Below are 19261 nucleotides of genomic sequence, written 5' to 3'. Positions count from 1 at the left end.
AAAGCACTGCAGCTAAATTATTTAATAATATTGCTAGAATGCTAACTCTCTAGCTATATATAATACAGTCTACAAGAAGAAATCATTTCATAGGGATCTTCTGCCTTTTTTTTAGACAAGGTTTCACTAGGTAGCTTTGGCTGGCCTGAAATTCTCTACATAGACCAGACCGGCCTTGAACTCACAGAGATCTGCATGCACGTGCCTCCATATATGCTGGGATTAAAGTCAGCCACTTTACCATTTTAATCAAAATTTATGGTTGACTAATTAGCAACTTTTAAACTATGTAAGCACTAACAGTATCTTCTCACTGAGCAGTTCTGTGCTTTAGTAGCCTCAAGCCAGGGATCTGACTGAGCTCTGCGCAACGGCATTGCACATTTCCTGTGTGAGACTGAGCAGCAGCAATGGGTTTACTGAGTCAAGCGTCTTCCCGTACTTCTTTTTAAAGAGCAGCTCATCGGGATGCAGGGGTGATTAGGCTGTTGAAGGCTGGGCTCACAACCAAAATGTCAAGCACAGCTCAGACCCAAGCAGATTTCCAGCCTTTAGCTCCTACTCTGCGGAGCTCCTGAGCCCTTAGCTGCACAGCCGTTTCCTGCTGAGAAGGTAGTCATTAGGCACCTACAGCCCCTCCATGTTTCCAACCCTTTGCACTGTGCTGCAAAGCAACCTCACCTGCCCCACATCCACACAAGCCTACACTCTGGCCACTTTTCTTTTTTTTAATTTATTTATTTTTATTAATTACAGTTTATTCACTTTGTATCCCACCTGGAACCCTTTCCCTCATCTCCTCCCAATCCTGTCCTCCCTCCCTCACCTCCTTCCATGCCCCTCCCCCAAGTCCACTTATAGGGGAGGTCCTCTTCCCTTCCTTCTGACCCTAGCCTATCAGGTCTCATCAGGACTGCCTGCATTGTCTTCCTCTGTGGCCTGGCAAGGCTGCTCTACTCCTCAGGGGGAGGTGATCAAAGAGCCAGCCCCTAAGTTCATGTCAGAGACAGTCCCTGTTCCCATTACTATGGATCCCACTTGGACACTGAACTGCCATGGGCTACATCTGTGCAGGGGGTCTAGCTTATCTCCATGCATGGTCCTTGGTTGGAGTATCAGTCTCAGAAAAGACCCCTAGACCCATATTTCTTCATTCTGTTGCTCTCCTTGTGTAGCTCCTGTCCCCTCTAAGTCTTTCTATCTCCCCCTTCTTTCATAAGATTCCCTGCAATCTGCCCAAAGTTTGGCTCTGAGTTTCAGCCTCTGCTTTGATACCCTGCTGGGTGGAGTCTTTCAGGGGGCCTCTGTGGTAGGCTCCTGTCCTGGCCACTCTTCTTTACAAGTCCCCGATTCCCCTGGATGGCGGCTCCATGCTAGAAGCTTCTGGATGGTCTCACTGGGAAGGGCAGTGAGGAGTAGCCCAGTGAAGCTCCTGCCTCACTGTCTCTTCTGGTCACACCTTCCTCCTCCATAAGGTGCCATATCCCTCAAAGCACCACTGAGGACAGTTGCTGCATTTCATAAGCACAGAACTGAGAGCCACAGAAATGGAAGAATTTAAAGCCATTACAACACTGATTATTGAGAGTCAGTGATGATGGTCGTGATGACAGCTTGGTGGCCATTGCCGAGGTTGTGGTAAGAACAGCAGACATGGTAGCCACGGTGAAGAGAAGGAATATGGAAGGGGAGGAGTAGCCCCAATAACTGCTGTTTTTGTTCTTACCGTTAGGACATTCTGAAGGGGACATTCAAGAAAGAATTAGGTCCCAAACTTCAGGGGAGAAAGCTGGGCAGTGGTGGCGCTCAGTTTTAGTCCCAGTACTCGGAAGGCAGAGGCAAGGCTGGTCTGGTCTACATAGTTCCAGAAAAGCTAGAGCTACACAGTGAGACCCTGCCTCAAAACAACAACAACAATAACGATAAATCTCTGGGGAAGAGTTATCACTTGTGCTGCATTAAAAATTACGTGCTTTGTGCTCCCAGAAATTCTGAGTTCATCAGTTGGATTTTTGTTTGTCTGTTTTTTAAGATTAGAACCCCCACAATTTAATTAATAATCCTAATAACTGAAAAGAAACCTCATATTTTGTTTTTTTCTTCTGTGTGTGTGTGTATCTGCAGGTCAGAAGTTGCTATCAAGCACTTTCTTCTATGGCTTTCCTGCAAGCCCCTGGAATCTGCCTTATCTCTATCCCCAGTCTCTGTCTCCAGGAGCACTGGGGTGGGGGTGGGGAGCTCACATCACCAGCTTTTAGGTAGGTGCTAGGGCTCTAAACTCAGCATGCACTTTATCCCCTGAGCCACTGTGTCAAGTCTCAAACTTTGCATGATCTGATCAAAGATTAACTGCGTAGTCCTGTAATTTCTTTTAAACGTTATCTGGAAGAAATCACACTGCTGAGAAATTTTAGTTTCCTCAGACTGAATTGCTGACTGCTTTGATACATGCTCCATGAGTCCAGAGATCCAGTGTGGCTGAAGACCCTGCACACTGTACAGATGGTGAAAGTCCAAGACATGTGGGGTTCACACTGAAGGAAGCAGCACCCTGTGACAAGAGCAGCGAGCTGGGGACAAAGGGCAGAGTTGGCAGCTCCAAGGAGCTCTCACCTGGTTGCAGTAATGTTTGATGAGGTTGAACACGAAGCCTCTGTCCATGAGTGAGAGAAGGTCATACAAGAAGAAAGCCAGGCTGATGTTGATCTTCTCTGCCTGTTCATTTTCCTTTAAAATGAGCACAGAAGTACACAAATCATACTGTTTGGTCCTGGACAGGAAATACCAGGTCCCTGGTGTGAACACTTGGAGGGGGAGATACTATTCTACTGGCCCTCCATCTAATGTCACCCTCCAGGGTGACATTAAAAAATTCAGATGTACTTTTTCCATTTGTCTTGTTTTTGTACATGCATAATTATAGTGTATAATAAACCCCATTCTCAATAAATAAATAAATAAAATTTAAAAATTAGATTCCATTTATTTATCTGTGTAGTGGTGGTAAATGTGAATTGTGGTGCATGTGTAGATCAAGAGACAATTTGCAGGAGTTGGTTCTCCACTTTCACCATGTAGGTGTTACTAGGTCCATCAGGCTTGGCAACAGGTATGTTTACTCCCAGAGCCATCATGCTGGCCCATTAAATTCTTAGTGATATTTATTTTTAATTGTGAAATAATTTCAAGTTATAGACTGGTACAAAAATCATACCAACAAGTCACCAATACTTCATGTTTTTTTTTCCAACTTTGCATTATTATCATTCTTTCTATATATAAATATATTTTTGAAACCATTTTCAAGGGGGTGGCAAATATCATCCCTATTTATTCCATAAAACTTCAGATTGAATCTCCCAAAAGCAACAGTATTTCCTTTGATTAAAAATCACTTAAATGATAGAACACATTGCAATGTCTTCACAGCCATCTCTAGCCACACTCCGGGGGCTGGTCCAGCATATTTTAACTGTTGTTAGATTTGAACTGCTGTTTTCCAATGGGCCTTAATTTGCAGCTTGTTAAAGCGACACAGTCAAGGTAAACGATCTAGGAAGTGGAGGCACACTGTTACCTTCTGAGGTTTCACTAAAAGGGCTGCTATCTCCGAGGTGACCACATTAACAATGGTAGTTATGTCGTCTTTGAAGCGGTCAGAAAAACGAGTCCTCCGGAAACTGTCCCGTTTATCCAGGTTATGTACATACTGCGCCATGCTCTTCACCTATGGAGGAATGAGACGGTGTCAGGGCAGAGATTGCTGACCTGCATCTAGGATGTGCAAAAGGGAAGCAGCTTGGAGAAAATCTCTCTCACAATGGACTTCCTGATACTTTATTGGTGCTGGTGGTGTCTAAGCTGGTTCTGAACTACAGAATGCTTCTGACACACAGAATGGTTGCCATGGTGGCTGGAGGTGGGTAGTGTCCTCTTCTTGACCCCAAGTCAGGGGGCTCCTTTCATGCTACTGACAAAACCTGGAGTGTAACTGTTTAGGCCCTTTCCCAACAGCCTCCATCCTGGAAGACAGAGGGAGGCTGGGTTCTCAGAAGCACACAGGTTGTTATAGTACAGGACACAAGACACGCAAAGCAACTATTTTATGATGCTCTCTGGACATAGAGTCTTTCCTTTTCCTGAAACTACAGTAAGGAGAACAAGGAAGAAAGGTCCTTCCTATATTGAGTTTAAAAAAACCAAACAAACATTTTTTTTTTCCTGGAAACAATTCTAGAGTTTATACTGAGTTAATTTCTGCATCTAAAAATTAATGTAAACTATATTATAGAATGATCAAGGATTTTGTTGGATATCTAGAAATTTAATCATTATGTAGAACACTGCCTCTGGAGGATATAAGTATTGTTTGAGAGATGGTTCTCATTACAAAGCCTATGTTGGTTCTACTTCTAGGAAAAATTATGTTTTCAGTTTCTTAAGCCTAACTTATAGTTAACAAACCTATTAATCAATTTATAACTGGTATAATTTATAATCTATAATCAATTTATAACCATTTTAATGCCTACTATATGTTAAAATCTAGATGATGCATAATTTTTGGGTTCCTCATGGGCTAGGAGATTCCATGGTCAATATGCTCCTTAACCATCATCAGAGGTTGAGTGTTTCAGTTGGGTGAGCTTTCTGAGAGCTATTTGGGGCCGTCTGACTAGAAAGGTTGGGGTGGCGGGTTCTGCTCTTTGTCAGCTTGACAGGATTAAAAATCACCTAGGAAATGAGCCTCTGGACATGACTGGGTTAAATGGAGTCAGGAAGTCCTGCCCACCGTGAGCAGCACTACTCCATGGCTGGTTTCCCCGCTGAACCAAAAGAAGCGAGGGAATTGAGCGAGGTATTCATAGTTTTCTGCTTCCTAACTGTGGCTGCAATGTCCAGCTGCCTCATGCTCCCGCCACCATGACGCCCCTGCCCCGATGGACCTTGTCTGTAAACTGTGAGCCCCAATGAACTCTTCCTTCCTTATCTTCCTCAGAATATTTTATCACAGAAATATACAAAGTATCCACTGCACTGGGGTTCCTCAAGGCTGTGTGCTGATGTTCTGAAATCAAGTTTGTGAATTTGTAGAGGCTAGTCAGAGCATGGCAGCCAAAAGCAACTGTCAGCTGGGCCTGGTGGCACCTACCTGATGTGCCAGCATTCAAAGACGTAGCTGGCTACAGGAGAATTATTACCAGTCCAAAGTCTGACTGGTCTCCATAGTAAGTTCCAGGTCAGCCAGGGCTACATAGTGAGACCCTGCCTCAAAGCAAGCAAGCAAAGAAAACATCAGCCAATCAAAAAGCAAGAGGACAAGCAAGCAAACAAACAACAGAACAGCAATTTCCTCGGATGCTGACCCACCCACATCAGCCCCATCTGGAGTCTTGGAAACTGGCTTCCACTCTGAAGAACAACATGGCACCCTTTGTACACTAACAGCAGAGTTCTGTTTCTCGAAATGTAACACCTGTCAAGACGGAGACAAACAAGGTACAAGCTCAGAGGAGGCAACACAAGAGGGGCGGACAGAGCCAGCTTTCTGATCCGTGTTTCAGATAATGCCCTGACGAGCTTGGGGCAGACCCAGCACTTAAAATCCAATGCAGGAACCATGGTTTCTCCTATACTTTCTAGCCCAGGGTACACACACATATCCAAATTCCCAAAGATCCACATGTGCACAGTAAGAGGGCCTGAATGGGGGATGGGTGGGAGCTGGAACAGGGCATAATTTTTTTGTTCAACAAGAGTATCTGTCTCACTATACTCTCAGTCAAGGGCCAGGGAAAACAAGGCTTCTTTGTTCAGGTGACCCCAATCCTGATCCTCTGTTGGCTACACCCTAGCGTCAGGCTGTTGAGCTCATTGTTGCATTCGGCTCCTGCCCGCTGAGTTTGGCCATCCACAACCAAATAAATAATTCTCACAATAGTACTTCCCCACTGATGGCCTCTGTCCAGATGGTCAGCCAACCTGCCAGCTCTTGTATCCCTAGCTCTTCCCAGAAGAATCCAGCAGAAATATCAGTGGGGCTCAACCTGTCATTTGTAGGGTTTGGCGAGGGAGAAAAAGGGTTTCTCTCATGTTTACCTCTGTGGCCCATTCCGAGAATGGGCATCTTTCAGAAACCCCTCGTGCAGAATGGCATGTCCAGAGGAAGTGAACTAGGTCACCTATTTACCTCCAGGCCTCCAAGGTCTGAATCAGTGGTTTCTCACTGCACAGGGACTCATTCATTAAAAAGTATGAAACGCACCCAAGAACTGAGTGTACCCTGCTCCTGTGACAGTCATTGTTCATTAGCACCTGCTCGCCAGCACAGTTGGAGGTGTCAAACTGCCCATCAGCTGCCCAAGCCAAGGGCAAGTCATTCTCTTTAGGCTTTCTGAGCTCCAGTCAGGTAAGTAAGCAACAGTACGTGGGAGACTGAGGGTCCTGACTGGGTCTGAGCTCAATGGTCTTTCCAAGTCCTCGACCACAGCCTCTACAAGATGCCTCGTCCTTCTCCATCTGCGAATGTTTGGGAGGTGTCTGTACACCGTAGTAATGCTCCCTTCTGCTCTCTTCCTTTGGCTTCTGGCTATACTGGTGAACAGGACGCTTAGCCTGAGATCACTGGTGAGAGGTTTGGCCATTTGTCTCTTCTGTTGCCACAGCGTGGTCCTGGCAGTGTCAATGTTTTTCTAAGGCTCCAGCCCCTGTCGTGTGGACCCTCTTCTTTGCCTCTAGATTTCTTTATGCCCCAACTGCTCTGGGGTTCTTCAGATCGAGGCTAGATAAATAACGGGTCCGGGCAGCTGCTGCACCCTGGGTGCCTCACAATCTTTATTGGCTCCTACAGCACTGTAGACATCCTGGGTAGAAGCCCAGTGATAAATGCATCTCAGCTGCTGAGCCTGGCAGTGTGGCGACTGTCTGTAGAGCCCTTTGTACCTGATGTATTGGTGGGTCTGTATTTTGACCAACCCTATCAAAGTGCTTTGATCCATGGGAACTTTTCTAAACTATGTCCTCTGTGTAACATCAGGGGGTCCTAGAGGTAAGACGGTGTCTTCACTTTAGACGTCACTTTCTTTTGAGCCAAACAAGTCTTAGTGAACAATTACGCCAGATCAGAAGCAATTTTCACCTTTCCTGAGATTCTTGGCTCCTTGTAGTTATGGGCAATGAATCAGTACTACCAAAGCCATAGACAGACCTGAAGGCTCTTCTGTGGCCAATACTCTTCCCCCAATCCCACCTGCAAACTCAGAATCATAAAGACGCTAAATCAAGGCTGTTTGAAGATTAAATGAGACAACTCTTTAGAAACATTTAAAGCAATGCCTGGTGTACAAAAGTAAGATGCTCAATTTATTTTAGATATTGTTCTTTTTCTTTTTCCAGGGGTGCCAGCTATTATTGGGGTTATATAAAGGACAGAACCATTGTTACTTCTTCAGAGAATACAAACTTGCCCTTAAAATGGAGCTATAAGATGTTATGTGGAATCACTCAAGCTGAGCTCATGATAATGGGGGAACCAAATAACCACCACCACACACTGAGTTAGCAGGGACTCCTGAAGGGATGGGTTAGCCTAGTGTCAGTCAGCATGATGGGCTGAGAAGATGGGCTGAAAATCTGAGCTTCTCAAAGAGGCAAAAGAGTGAATAGAAAGAATGTGGACTTGAGAGTTAGAGAATGAGGCTCAACCTGGCTGAGCAAGCTGGCCCATCTCTCTAGGCCTGGTGTGCGTTATGGGGAGAAGCAGGGCTCTCACAGGGTCTCATGGATGGATTCAAGAGCCTGCAGAGTTGCTACTGGAACACTCAGGTAGCTGGGCTTGAGTCCCGGCCCAGGGGTTTGAGCACTTTTCCAACAATCATGGTGCTGCCTAAGACCTAAGAGTGGTTAGATGAAGTACGAGCATGTGAGTGCAACGGCGTGAATTATAGTTAAAATACCCTTAATTAAGGAAACTTAGGGTTAGCTTTTTGCTTTTTTTTTTATTCTGCAATTTTGGCTTAGAAACTGGGCTTATTGTATGAGTTATATATAGACGTATCGTGGCCCAACTGGACCTTCTCTGAGGGGAAGTGAGGTGGTGGATGAGACAGCGAACAGGACATACAGAACATGTTTGTTTTGTTTATTAAAACTTTCTGTGCCTCAATAACAAAAGGGGAATGAGTTTTGTTACCTATCCATTTTCTGCCTGAGCACAGAGCTCATGTATACCCTGGAGATGATATTAACTAAAGGCTGGCAAGCTGGAGCCTCAAGGCTTAATCACTTAGGCTTATAGACTAAGATCTGGTGATGAATTGGTCAAAACTCCAGAGCCCTTTAGCTATGGTTAGTTAGGACTCAGAAAGTAGAGGTGATGGAGACTGGTACATTGTAGGCATGCCTTGAAGGCACCTGGAAAAACAGGTTAGTGCTTGGTGTTTCCTCCAGACCTACAGAGAGAAGGATGTGAAGAGCCTCATTCATTCCACCAAACACTCCCACGCGAGTCTGGGTTCTCAGTCGGTGTGCTGGAGTCAGTCTCACACTAGGCCTTGGGAATCTGACACTTCCCGGGGATTCAAATCCCAGCCTCCTTCTGTATTAAGAGGCTAGGTTCTTAACCCTGATGCTCACCATGCCCTGATCCTCCCCCCCCATCTTTACGACCCCTTTCCTCTCTTTCTGATGGCTCGGTATTGCTTTCTCGGCCTTGGATTTCCACTGAGAAAACAAAGCTCAGGCAGAAATTCTACTCCCCTTTCTTAAAAATATTATTCACTTAATGTCAGAGGAAGGAACCCAGCAAACGTAAAGAGACATCTGCCCCCTCCCAGGTTTTGGTTATTCTTCATCTGTGATTTATACCTTTTCCATTTAATAGCACTTCACTCTGCATTGCCATTTAGCAACACTGAAGCGATGCTGTGTTGGGTTTAGAGGCTGGGAGTAGAGTGCTTGCCTAGCACGCACCAGACCCTAATTTTAACTTTCAGTACCACAGCAGAAAGGTGGGTGCATGTACCCCACACTGTGGAGACTAAAGCAGGACTTGGATTTTGGATGTCTTCCTATGTTGCCCTGTTTCATTACCTAGGGATTGTTTATGTTTGCTTTGTTTTATTTTGTTTTTTTTGAGACAGGGTTTCTCTGTCGGCTGTCCCAGAACTCAAATTTTAGACCATGCTGGCCTAACTGTAACTCACAGAGATCCACTTGCCTCTGTCTCCTGGAGCGCTGTGATTAAAGGCATGCACCAACACGCCAGGCCCCATCTAGGGACTCTGACTGGACCAGAAGGTTGCGGGTTTGGCTAGGCTGGTTGCCCAGTGAGCTCTGAGGATCTTCCTATCTCTGTCCTCCAAAGCTGAGGTTGGCACATACAGCCACGCCTAGTTTTTTATGTAGATTCTGGGGATTTGAACCCAGGTTCTCATCTTGCAGAGCACGAGTCATCTTGCCAGCCTCTATTCTAAATGCTCTTTGCCACAAAATCTTTTCATGTCCATTAATACCGAACTGGAAGTAGCTATCAGTACTAGCCTTATTTTAAAATGGAGGAACCATGAATGTACTTTTGCTGTTCTGCTGGGAGACTCACAGCAGTGGTCGGGTAAAGATATATACCAGCTTCATACTCTTTCCAACCACTATTAGTGTAGTTGGTTATTGCCTGTAGGACATCAAACCCTGTGCATAGGCTGAAGACAGAATGATGAAGATAGAGCAAACCCTAGAAACCTAGTAGGTAAGACAGAGAAACAATGACAAATGGTGTAAAGGCTAGTAAGGGCATGAGTGGGTCATTAAGAGGAGAATGAAGTGGAACAATGATTCCAGGATAAGGTGGTAAGAGAGAGCTCTCCAGGTAGAGCCTTTTAGGCTGGAACCAGAAGATAGGGTAGAAAGTGTGTTGGGGGTGGGTAGTAAAAGGCAGTTTGTGAGAGGGAATTTAAAAAAAAAGCTTTAGGCTAAAAAGTCCAGGCCTGGTATTTTCCAGGAACTAAAAGGGGTACAATGTGGCTAAATGAGGGGGCCATGGCATGAGACAGAGATACACATTAGGATAATATAAGGGCATTGTAGCTGTGATTTTTTAAAAATAGCACTTTATTTCTAGCATGTTGAAAAACACAAAGAATTTGACACAGTCTGTATAATATTGGCTGCCTGGGGCGGGAGGGATGGGCTGAGAGCAAAAGGTTCAGGAGGAGAAAAAAAGATGCTGCAAGAAGCACATGAGAAAGGATGGTGGCTTGATCAGGTGGCAACCACGATGAGATGCAAAAATGGGGGTTGATTTTTCAAGGTAGTTAATAAGGTTTGGTGAAAGACGGATGGAGGGTGAAGGAGAGTTACAGTGAGGTCCTGAAACAGGAAACCGTTTTTTTCCCATGTGTGCTTTGCTTGCCCAGCTAAGCACAGATACAAACAAGAATCTCACCAGAAGCTCAAAGAAGAACCAGGAGTACTTGAAGACCGTTTCTCTCACCATTCCAGTACTGACCACCATCTGCAGGGCGAGCTCCTCATGGAAATGCTAAACAACAAACAAAACCAGGCTGTGATGGCTAGGTTAACGCTCATGAAACCCCCCTTTCCTTCTTTGCTGACACAATAGATGGTTAGTTACAGTAGCAGGTGTGCAAGGGACCCCAGGACATATGACAGGAGGCAAAATCAGTGCTGAAATAACACGTAGGCGGGCAGTGGGCAGGGCTGCACCATAGGCCCAGCCTTTCGATAAACAGTTGCATTCTATGGAGAAGTCCTCCCGGACAGTGGGATTACATCAGAGAAGAATGACTTTTGGAGTCCCATAGACTACACAATGTATTCCTCTCTCTGCCCTTAGTTTGCTCATCCACAAAACTGGTTGGTTGGTAGCTATGATTCTCAAGTTTGAGTGTGAATCAGATTCCCTTAGAGGCTTGGTAACAGCCAGAAGGCTGGCGCCACCCTTAGGGAGTCTGATTCAGAAGGTCTGGAGCAGGGGCTGAGGATTTGCATTCTGTTCCCCAGGGGATGCTGAGGCTCATGGTCCAGGGCCACATTCTGTCTAGATGGTATCAGGTTGGAAGTTTTTTGTTTTTGTATTGCCCTACTTTAGATTTATGTGGTGAATGTGATGGTTGGCTTTATGAGTGGATCTCTGCATTAACACACACACACACACATACACACACACACACACACAGTTTTGAAAAGGGCTAGGTGTGGTGGTGCATGCCTTTACTCTCAGCATTCAGGAAGCAGAGGCAGGCAGATCCCTGTGAATTTGAGACCAGCCTGGTCTGAATAGTGAATTCCAGGCCAGACAGGGCTACATAGTGAGACCCTGTCTTAAAATAAAACAAAAACGGACATACGGACACTGTGGTATCACCCTGTGTGGGGAGTGAATGAAGTTCTTAGTGGATGGGTACTGTTGACATGAGCACACGCATGTCAAAGACCCCAAAGCCTCAGACCCATATGGAATGGCGAGACCTCCCCCTGGTCCAAATGCTGATACTTTCGGTGTGCACAGAACCACCAACCACAGCTTCCTCCTCCTGGATGACTGCTTCCTACAGAGACCCTCTCCTGAGGTTAGCTAACCTGACTTCTCCTTCAGTTTATAGAACAAATACACTGAGTATCTAGGCTGCTAGTGTATCTCCATTGGAGCCCACAGTTCATTGGATCCCAGCTTCTCTGTACATGTGGCTGTCATTTCTTCATTTCCCATCAACTCAGTGAGGCCAATCCAATGCCACTCGGGTCATGGCAACCCTGAGCTCTCAGAACTTCTAACGTCATTCAGAGCTATTTTATGCCTTTGCTTCCAATCCAGTCTCCTGACTGCTCTGCAGCAAATGCTGTGTAGACATTTTAATGTTCTCATCTTCCCATTCTTCAACCTAGCTGGGCACTTGTTTATTCTCTAGACAATCATTTTGATAGGGAAGAAGCTAAAGATCAAAAGTCAAACTTACAACTCATCTTGTTTGCTCGATACTGTTTTGCCCTCAAGATGGAAAACCCTTCATCTTGGGGACCCACTCAGTGCTGGGCAAATCAAGACAGGTGAAAGCAATGGTCGGGAATCTTCTGTGGTTTTCACTAATCTTACATGTACATACAACAGATGGACACCTCTGTGGTTTCTCAGTGGCCAGGGAAGTCAAAGCTATTTCAACACTCAAATTTCATATCTTTATGTGGCAGTTATGTTTCAAAATAGTCTAAAGCAAAAACTGACTGGAATAATGACGCTCATGACAAACTTTCAAATTACCCACAGCACAGGGTGCCCACAATGAAATTCACTTGTTCTTGTAGAAATTTACATTTGAAGACTACTGATCTAAATTGAAAGGAGACAAATGGAAAAACCCCTGAGCAGATGTCAGAGTGTTCCAACCACTTCCTGCAGTCCCCTCAGCTCATCCACTGGCTTCCCTCGGCTTCCCTCGTTCTGGCAGGTGGGTTAAACTGTAGTGATTGCAGCACATGGGAGCACATCTCTTTGCTGACTTAAGTGAGGCTATGCCATCTGGGAGAGGTTGGAGTTGCGTGTTAGCCCCGCTGGCTGCCAACTGTGCACATGATAACGTGCTGCCCTTCTCCCCTCCCATGAGAAGACAGACATGCTCTGCCAGCCTTGGAGTTAGCCGCTAGAAATAGGTCAGTCTGTCTGCCAGAGTCTTATGGTAGGAAGAGATTACACAAGGATAAGCTGCTTCTTAATGTAATTTATGTTGCTTACTGGACAGTGTTATTGTAAGAACACCTTGCTCCAGCGGTTACAGAAGACAGGCAGGCAGCAAAACTGTTTGCTGAGCTATAAAGGCAACACACTGCCTAAACTTATCTCTGAAATAAAACTGACTCCCATCTGGTCACTCCGGGCAAAGCAAGGGAACTGCAGAACCAAACAGGGTATACATTACGGAAGTCAGACTTTAGGCAAATATGTTGATTGTTTTAGTATTTTATTTTATTCTATTGAGACAGGACTCACTATGCAGCTCTGGTTTCCTAGAACTCACTATGTAGGTCAGGCTGGCCTTGAACTCACAGAGACCCCTCTGCCTTTGCCTCTGCCTCCTGATTGCTAGAGGTTAAAGGCTGTGCCACCATGCTCAGCCTTAGATTTTTTAGCTTTTAAAGGAAAGCAGAACTCAGAACCAGTAGCTGTGACAGCCTAATGCTAAATTTTAGGGTAGGTTAAAAGTTAGTTTGGGGCCTAACCACACATTCCTCTCACTGCCCTCATACTTCTGGAATGTCTTGCTGACACCCAGTGCTTGTAACTGTACAGTCTGCAGCGTCAGGCCCAGAGGCACCACCCCCATTCCCCATCCTTCACTCCTCCAGGCCAAAGTGGGCTGTTCCCAGGCTCAGGCTCTCCTTGTCAGTGTAGTGAAATCTTCCCGTGCTGTTAGCGATTGCAGACAGTCTCACATGAAACCGCAGTTAGCATAGCTGCACTTAAATAAGGAACTTGAAAGGTAATCGTGACCTCAGCCTCAGCAGCTAACACTCTTGGGTGCCTAGTAGAGAAGGACACGTGACAGACAGCTCCTGTCTCTTCTCAACAACATGTACTGTACTGCCCAAGGAGTTTGGTTGGTTTCAGGAATGCTTTGCATTGTTTCTGAACTCAGAACTGAGGCTGATTTTAGGAACTCCTGAGGAATCACTCCGATTGTTTCATACTGCACTTGGTCTCAGGCAAGAACACGTAGTCAAGAAGCATATTACTTCATATAGAATGAAATAATATTCTTTTTTGCCACTTGCTTTTGTCAAGGATGACCTTTTTCCAGCTTACCTTCCCCTAAAAAAGAGGCGAACATGGTAGATATCTAAGTTGGATATCTAAATCATCAACAGTTGTTAACTTGTTGAAAATCTAACTTCTTGGGATACAGCTCAGACGTACTGAATTAGAAATAATGTCGAAAGGGCCTACAGAACAGTTTACAAAACCTTGCAAGTAATTCAGATGCATAGTTATATTGAAGAACCATCCAGTTACTGAACAGTTAAAATGTAAAATGGTAAAAAACAAAAACAAAATATGAAGAGGCAAGATACTGTGTGTGTGTGTGTGTGTGTGTGTATGTGCCTGCACACAGGTGTTAGCTGGGTAAGAAACAAGACCAGAGAGCACTTAAGGTCTGTTTTCAATGGTGACCTGAAGACACAAAAGAGTCCTTTCTTATGCTGGGACTACCTCATACTGCCCTGGTCTGTACCTTTTTGCTGACCGGTCTTGGGGCTGCAGTTGAACCTGGAACATCATTATTGCCAGAGCAATAGTAAGACATCCGGCTGCAGTTGCGATCAGCAATCTGAAACACATAAACCATGACCCACTGTCAGCTGATAGTGACACACTGCAGGGAGGAGGCAGCTTCCTAGAAATCACAATCTCAGAGTTCGTTTTGATTATATGTTATACCTTTTCTGTACTAGAACCAAAGCAAAAGCTCCATATAAATATGAAAGAAAGCAAAGAAAGTAAATTATTTTACTTGCTCCTGAGATAATCACTGTTAATAGTTTGGTGCATAGCAACAAACAGCAAAAGTATAGTTAAAACACAGGAACCAACTTTGGAAAGATGGTGAAGCCCAACCATTGACTACTGGGATTACCTTAGGATAAAGCAGGGTGCTTGGAGAGCAGCCATCCTACAAGGGTGGTGACAAAAACCACTACTTTCAGTAGCAAAGAAGGAAAGAAAAAACACCAAACAGAACAGGAGAGAGTTCAGAGCTCATTCTGGAAGTACTCTATTCCTAGTGAAGAGAGAGAGAGAGAGAGAGAGAGAGAGATAGAGAGAGAAAGAGAGAGAGAGAGGTGGGGTGGGGGACAAATACCAGAAAAAAGTTTTTTTCATCTTATAGTTAAAGCACACAGAACATAAATACTGAAAGCTTCAATAAGGAAGCACTAAGTCTTATATGCAAGCAGACCTATTAAAATAAAAGCAGATATTTCAACAGCAGCACCCAAAGCCAGGAGAAAATTGCAATGTGTTTCAAGCTCTGAAAGATAATAACTGCCAACTCAGATCACTATATTCTCCAAAATTACCTTTCATAGTAGGAGAAAGAAAAACTTTCCACAATAAAAACAAATTACAGAACTTTCATGCACACTAATCTAGCACCACAGAAGACACTTGAAGGGATCTTATACACCAAAGAGAAAGATAAAACATATCTATGCGGCTATAGGAAAAAATAAACCACTGTAGACTAGTAAATAAGCTAATGAGGAACAGGAAAATAACTCTACACAGAAACAACAGAATATAATAATGAATGTGAACCTTTTAATAACTCTAAATATTAATGGCCTAAATTCCACAATCAAAAGACAGAGACTACCAGATTGGATTAAAAATGACCCATTTGTTGCCTATAAGATATATGCCTCTTTACAATGCCTTACATGGCCTTGGGGTGAAAGGCATTATAAGCAAATGAACTAGAAAGCAGGCATGGGTTAACTCTACGGATATCCAACAAAACAGACCTTAAACCATATTAGTAAGAAGAAATAAAGTAGGTGACTTCATGCTGATTAAGGAAACAATCTATCAAGAAGAAATTAAAATTCTAAACATATATGTACTACAAATTAGCACACCCAATTTCATGAAACAAAGGCCACTGAATTTAAAGGGACAGATCTGAACTAAACATAATAATAGGTAACTCGTTATTCAGACAAAACACAAGAAAAACAAAAAACAAAAAACAACAAAGGAATATCATCAGCATAATTCACATAATAAATCAAATGGACTTGATGCATGTCCACAGAATACACATTCTTTTTGGTAGATCACACAACTTTCTCTAGAAGTAGAACAACGTTATCGGATGCAAAACAAGTCTTAGAAAACACAAGTAATTTAAAATTTTTGTATTTTTGTCTGATCACAATGGAATAAAACTATAAATCAATAACAACAAAAATTACAGAAAATATACAAACTATCAGAGATTGAAGTAACACTCTATTGAATGAATAATAGGACATTAAAGAAATCAGGAGGTAGATGCTGAGGAAATGGTTCCTTGATATATAAACCTGACATCCTGAGTTTGATCACCAGAACCTATATAAAGGGAGAGGGAGAGAATTGATTCTACTAAGTTTTCCTATGACCTTCATTTGCACACTGTGGTATGTGCATATCTCTACATGCACACACACACACTGCATTTTCCTAACTCATAGAAAGATCAAATAACTTACCTCAAGGTCATAGAAAATTAAGAGCAGGCCAAATTTTCAATTAGTAGGTATAAAATTAATGAAATGAGAATGAAAGGAACTACATAAAAATTGAGGAGATAGTTGATTCTTTGAGAAGACAGAAATATTGATAAATCCTAGCTAAATTAATCAAAAAAGAAAAATATACAAATTAATAAAATTAGAGATGAACAGGGAAACATTACAACAATACTGATGTATTTCAGAGGACAATTAGAGTGTAGTTTGGAGCAAATATTCAAATACATTGGAAAGACTAGAAGAAATGGATAACTTTATATATATGACTTAACAAGATGAAATCAACATATAAAACTTAAAAAGATCTATAACAGCTATCAAGATGGACACTGTAAAAGTCTCCTAATTTAAAAAGAAGGAGGAGGAGGAGGAGGAGGAGGAGGAGAAGGAGGAGGAGAAGCAGCTCCACAGATTCAGATGGAATCTCTACTGAATTCTGTCAGACCTTCAAAAAACTAAACTATTCCATGAAATAGGAAGGGGGGAATGCCATCAAATTTATCCTATTAAGCCATTATTTCCTCTTACCCAAACCGGAAAAGAATGCAACAACAATAAAATTCTAAGACAACCCCCCTGAAGAACATGAATGTAAAAGTTCTCAACAAAATATCTGCAGACAAAATTCATTACACACCAGGGAAAACTGAATATCACATATAGAATAATGAAACTAGATCCACATTTCTTATTCTGTATGAGCATCAATACAAAGTGGATGGGAGAATTTAACATAAGACTAGAAACTCCAAAGCTGGTAGTGTAAGGCACAGAGAAAACACTTTAAAATGGTAGCAAATGCTTTGTGAAAAGAACCCCAAGAACTGACAAATGGGATTGCATGAAACAAAAAGACTTCTTTACAGCAAAGGAAGCAAGACATTGAAGAGACAGCCCACAGAAAAACTCTGCTAGCTATATATTTGACAGAGGATGAATGTCTAGAGGGTAAATACCAAAGAATGGAACAACTCAGTCAATAAATGGGCTAAAGAACAGACGATTCTCAAAAGATGAAGAATAAATGGCCAATAAACATATGAAAAATATGCATGCTCTTTAGCCATTAGGAAAATGCAATTCCAACCCTCATAAAGCCAAGGCAGGTGGGTCAGGAGTCCAAGGTCAGCCTGAAACACACACTGGATTAAAAACAGTCTCTTCATGGGATTGGGAGGGAATGAGGGAAGGGGGCTACAGTTGGGATACAAAATGAATAAACTGTAATTAATACAAAAAAAATTTATTTTAAAAAACCCAGCCTCTTCAGTAAGTGGTGCTGGGAAAACTGGGTATCACACATAGAAACTAGATCCTCTCCCTGACCCCACCCATCCAAAAAGAAGGAAAGAATAAAAGTATTAACAAAATAGTCACTGAGATTATATCTCACTCTCACTAGAGCAGTTATCATTGAGAAGAACCATCATTATGGAGAGGGGGTGGCTCATGAGGTCACCTCTAACTGAGGAGCTATGGACAGCTGATAGCTTTGGGGAGAAGAGTCAGTTTTGTTTATGGGTGTGGCCTCTGGTAGGTCAACCACACTCCATCCGATGACCCTGCATCAACGAGCACAAATCTGCCTCTGTGAGTTATTAACAACAACAACAACAACAACAACAACAAAAACCCCAACATAGAAAATAAGGACATGAGCGGGGCACGGTGACACACGCCTGTAATCCCAGCCCTTGCGGAGGCAGAGGCAGGCACATATCTCTGAGTTCAAAGACAGCCAAGGCTACACAGAGAAACTCTGCTTCAAAAACAAACAAATAAATAAAAGCATAAAGTTTGGTGTGGACCTTGGAGGAGTTGGGGTGAATATCATCAGAGGACTTGTATAAAATTCTCACAGAATTAATAAAAACTGAAAAGAGAATACTTGTCACCAGGAAAATAAATATTTATAAAGTGCTGGTGAAGCAAGATGGAAGAGAAGCCCCACCCTGCTGGTGGGAACGTAAATTGGTCCAATCATTATGGAAATCATTGTTAGGCTTTCAAATACTAGAAACTGCACTACCCTCCGACCCACCTATACCACATCTGATGTACCTGAGAGGATCTCAGTAACATACTAGAAAAATATGTGCCCACAAATATTTATTGCATCGCTATTCACAACAGTCAAGTTATGGAAACATCCTAAGTGTATATTAACAAATAGGAGGTAGAAAAGACATTTTGTGTACACACAACGGAGAGTTTTATTCAGCCATAGAAAGTTATGCTGTTTGCTAGAAAATGGCTACACCAGGAGACCATCAGATTTAAGGGACAAATACTGCCTGTGTTCTCTCACTTGTGATGCATAGGTTGTATAAAGACACAAGAATCCATTAAATTTGTATGAAGTGAAAGCAGAAGGCAAAAGGAGACTAGTGGAAGGGGGTAAAGGGAATGCAGATGAAGGGGAGGGTATTGAAGGGTGAGGGTATATGATATACCTGAAAGAAACTCGTTATAGACTGTGTACAATGAATATGGCCTATTAAAAAACAAACCAAAACAATTTATTGTCTAGTTGACAAGGCTGCCTTTGAATGCTGGTGGCTCTGATCCTTTGACACTGTGCACTTTTATAACATGTGCTGACGCTCTATGATAAAATACTCTGAATCCTAGTGCCAAAGGTTCACCTCGGTGTATATAACCGAGCGCTCATCCACCACCGGCGCTCTTTTGAAAATGGCGGCTAGAGAGCCCATCCTTTGCAGGTCACCCATGTTGTTCCTTGGGCGTTTTATCTTTCCTCAGTTGTTACAGACTGATGGCGTGTTTTCATGGGTTTTGTATTTGCTTCTAATGCACGTTTAAAAATGATAGATGTAAGACATCATGTAGCTACAGTTTCATGGGAAAAATCAGTCTTGTAAGAATTGTTTTTCAGACCTTCAATAATTTTTTCTTTAAATTTCAAAAACTAAACACAAAACACCCATCCCACATTAAT

The 19261-nt window shown here is 43.1% G+C and overlaps 1 protein-coding gene across 3 annotated transcripts in view; it reads right to left on the bottom strand.

The window, feature by feature from the left end:
- The window catches only part of Dock8 (dedicator of cytokinesis 8), a 203293-nt gene that overhangs the window by 53858 nt on the left and 130174 nt on the right, over nucleotides 1-19261 (bottom strand). For all 3 annotated transcript variants that reach the window (XM_021627643.2, XM_060387841.1, XM_021627649.2), the window contains 4 exons: nucleotides 14244-14339; nucleotides 10442-10537; nucleotides 3578-3727; nucleotides 2614-2727 (listed from right to left, as the gene is read on the bottom strand). In XM_021627643.2, coding sequence (XP_021483318.1) covers nucleotides 2614-2727; nucleotides 3578-3727; nucleotides 10442-10537; nucleotides 14244-14339 — 456 coding nt within the window. The remainder of the gene's footprint in view (nucleotides 1-2613; nucleotides 2728-3577; nucleotides 3728-10441; nucleotides 10538-14243; nucleotides 14340-19261) is intronic.

Source organism: Meriones unguiculatus, chromosome 1 (genome assembly GCF_030254825.1).
Source record: "Meriones unguiculatus strain TT.TT164.6M chromosome 1, Bangor_MerUng_6.1, whole genome shotgun sequence".
In the NCBI taxonomy this organism is placed as follows: domain Eukaryota; kingdom Metazoa; phylum Chordata; class Mammalia; order Rodentia; family Muridae; genus Meriones; species Meriones unguiculatus.
This window is presented reverse-complemented; position numbering and strand designations above follow the sequence as displayed.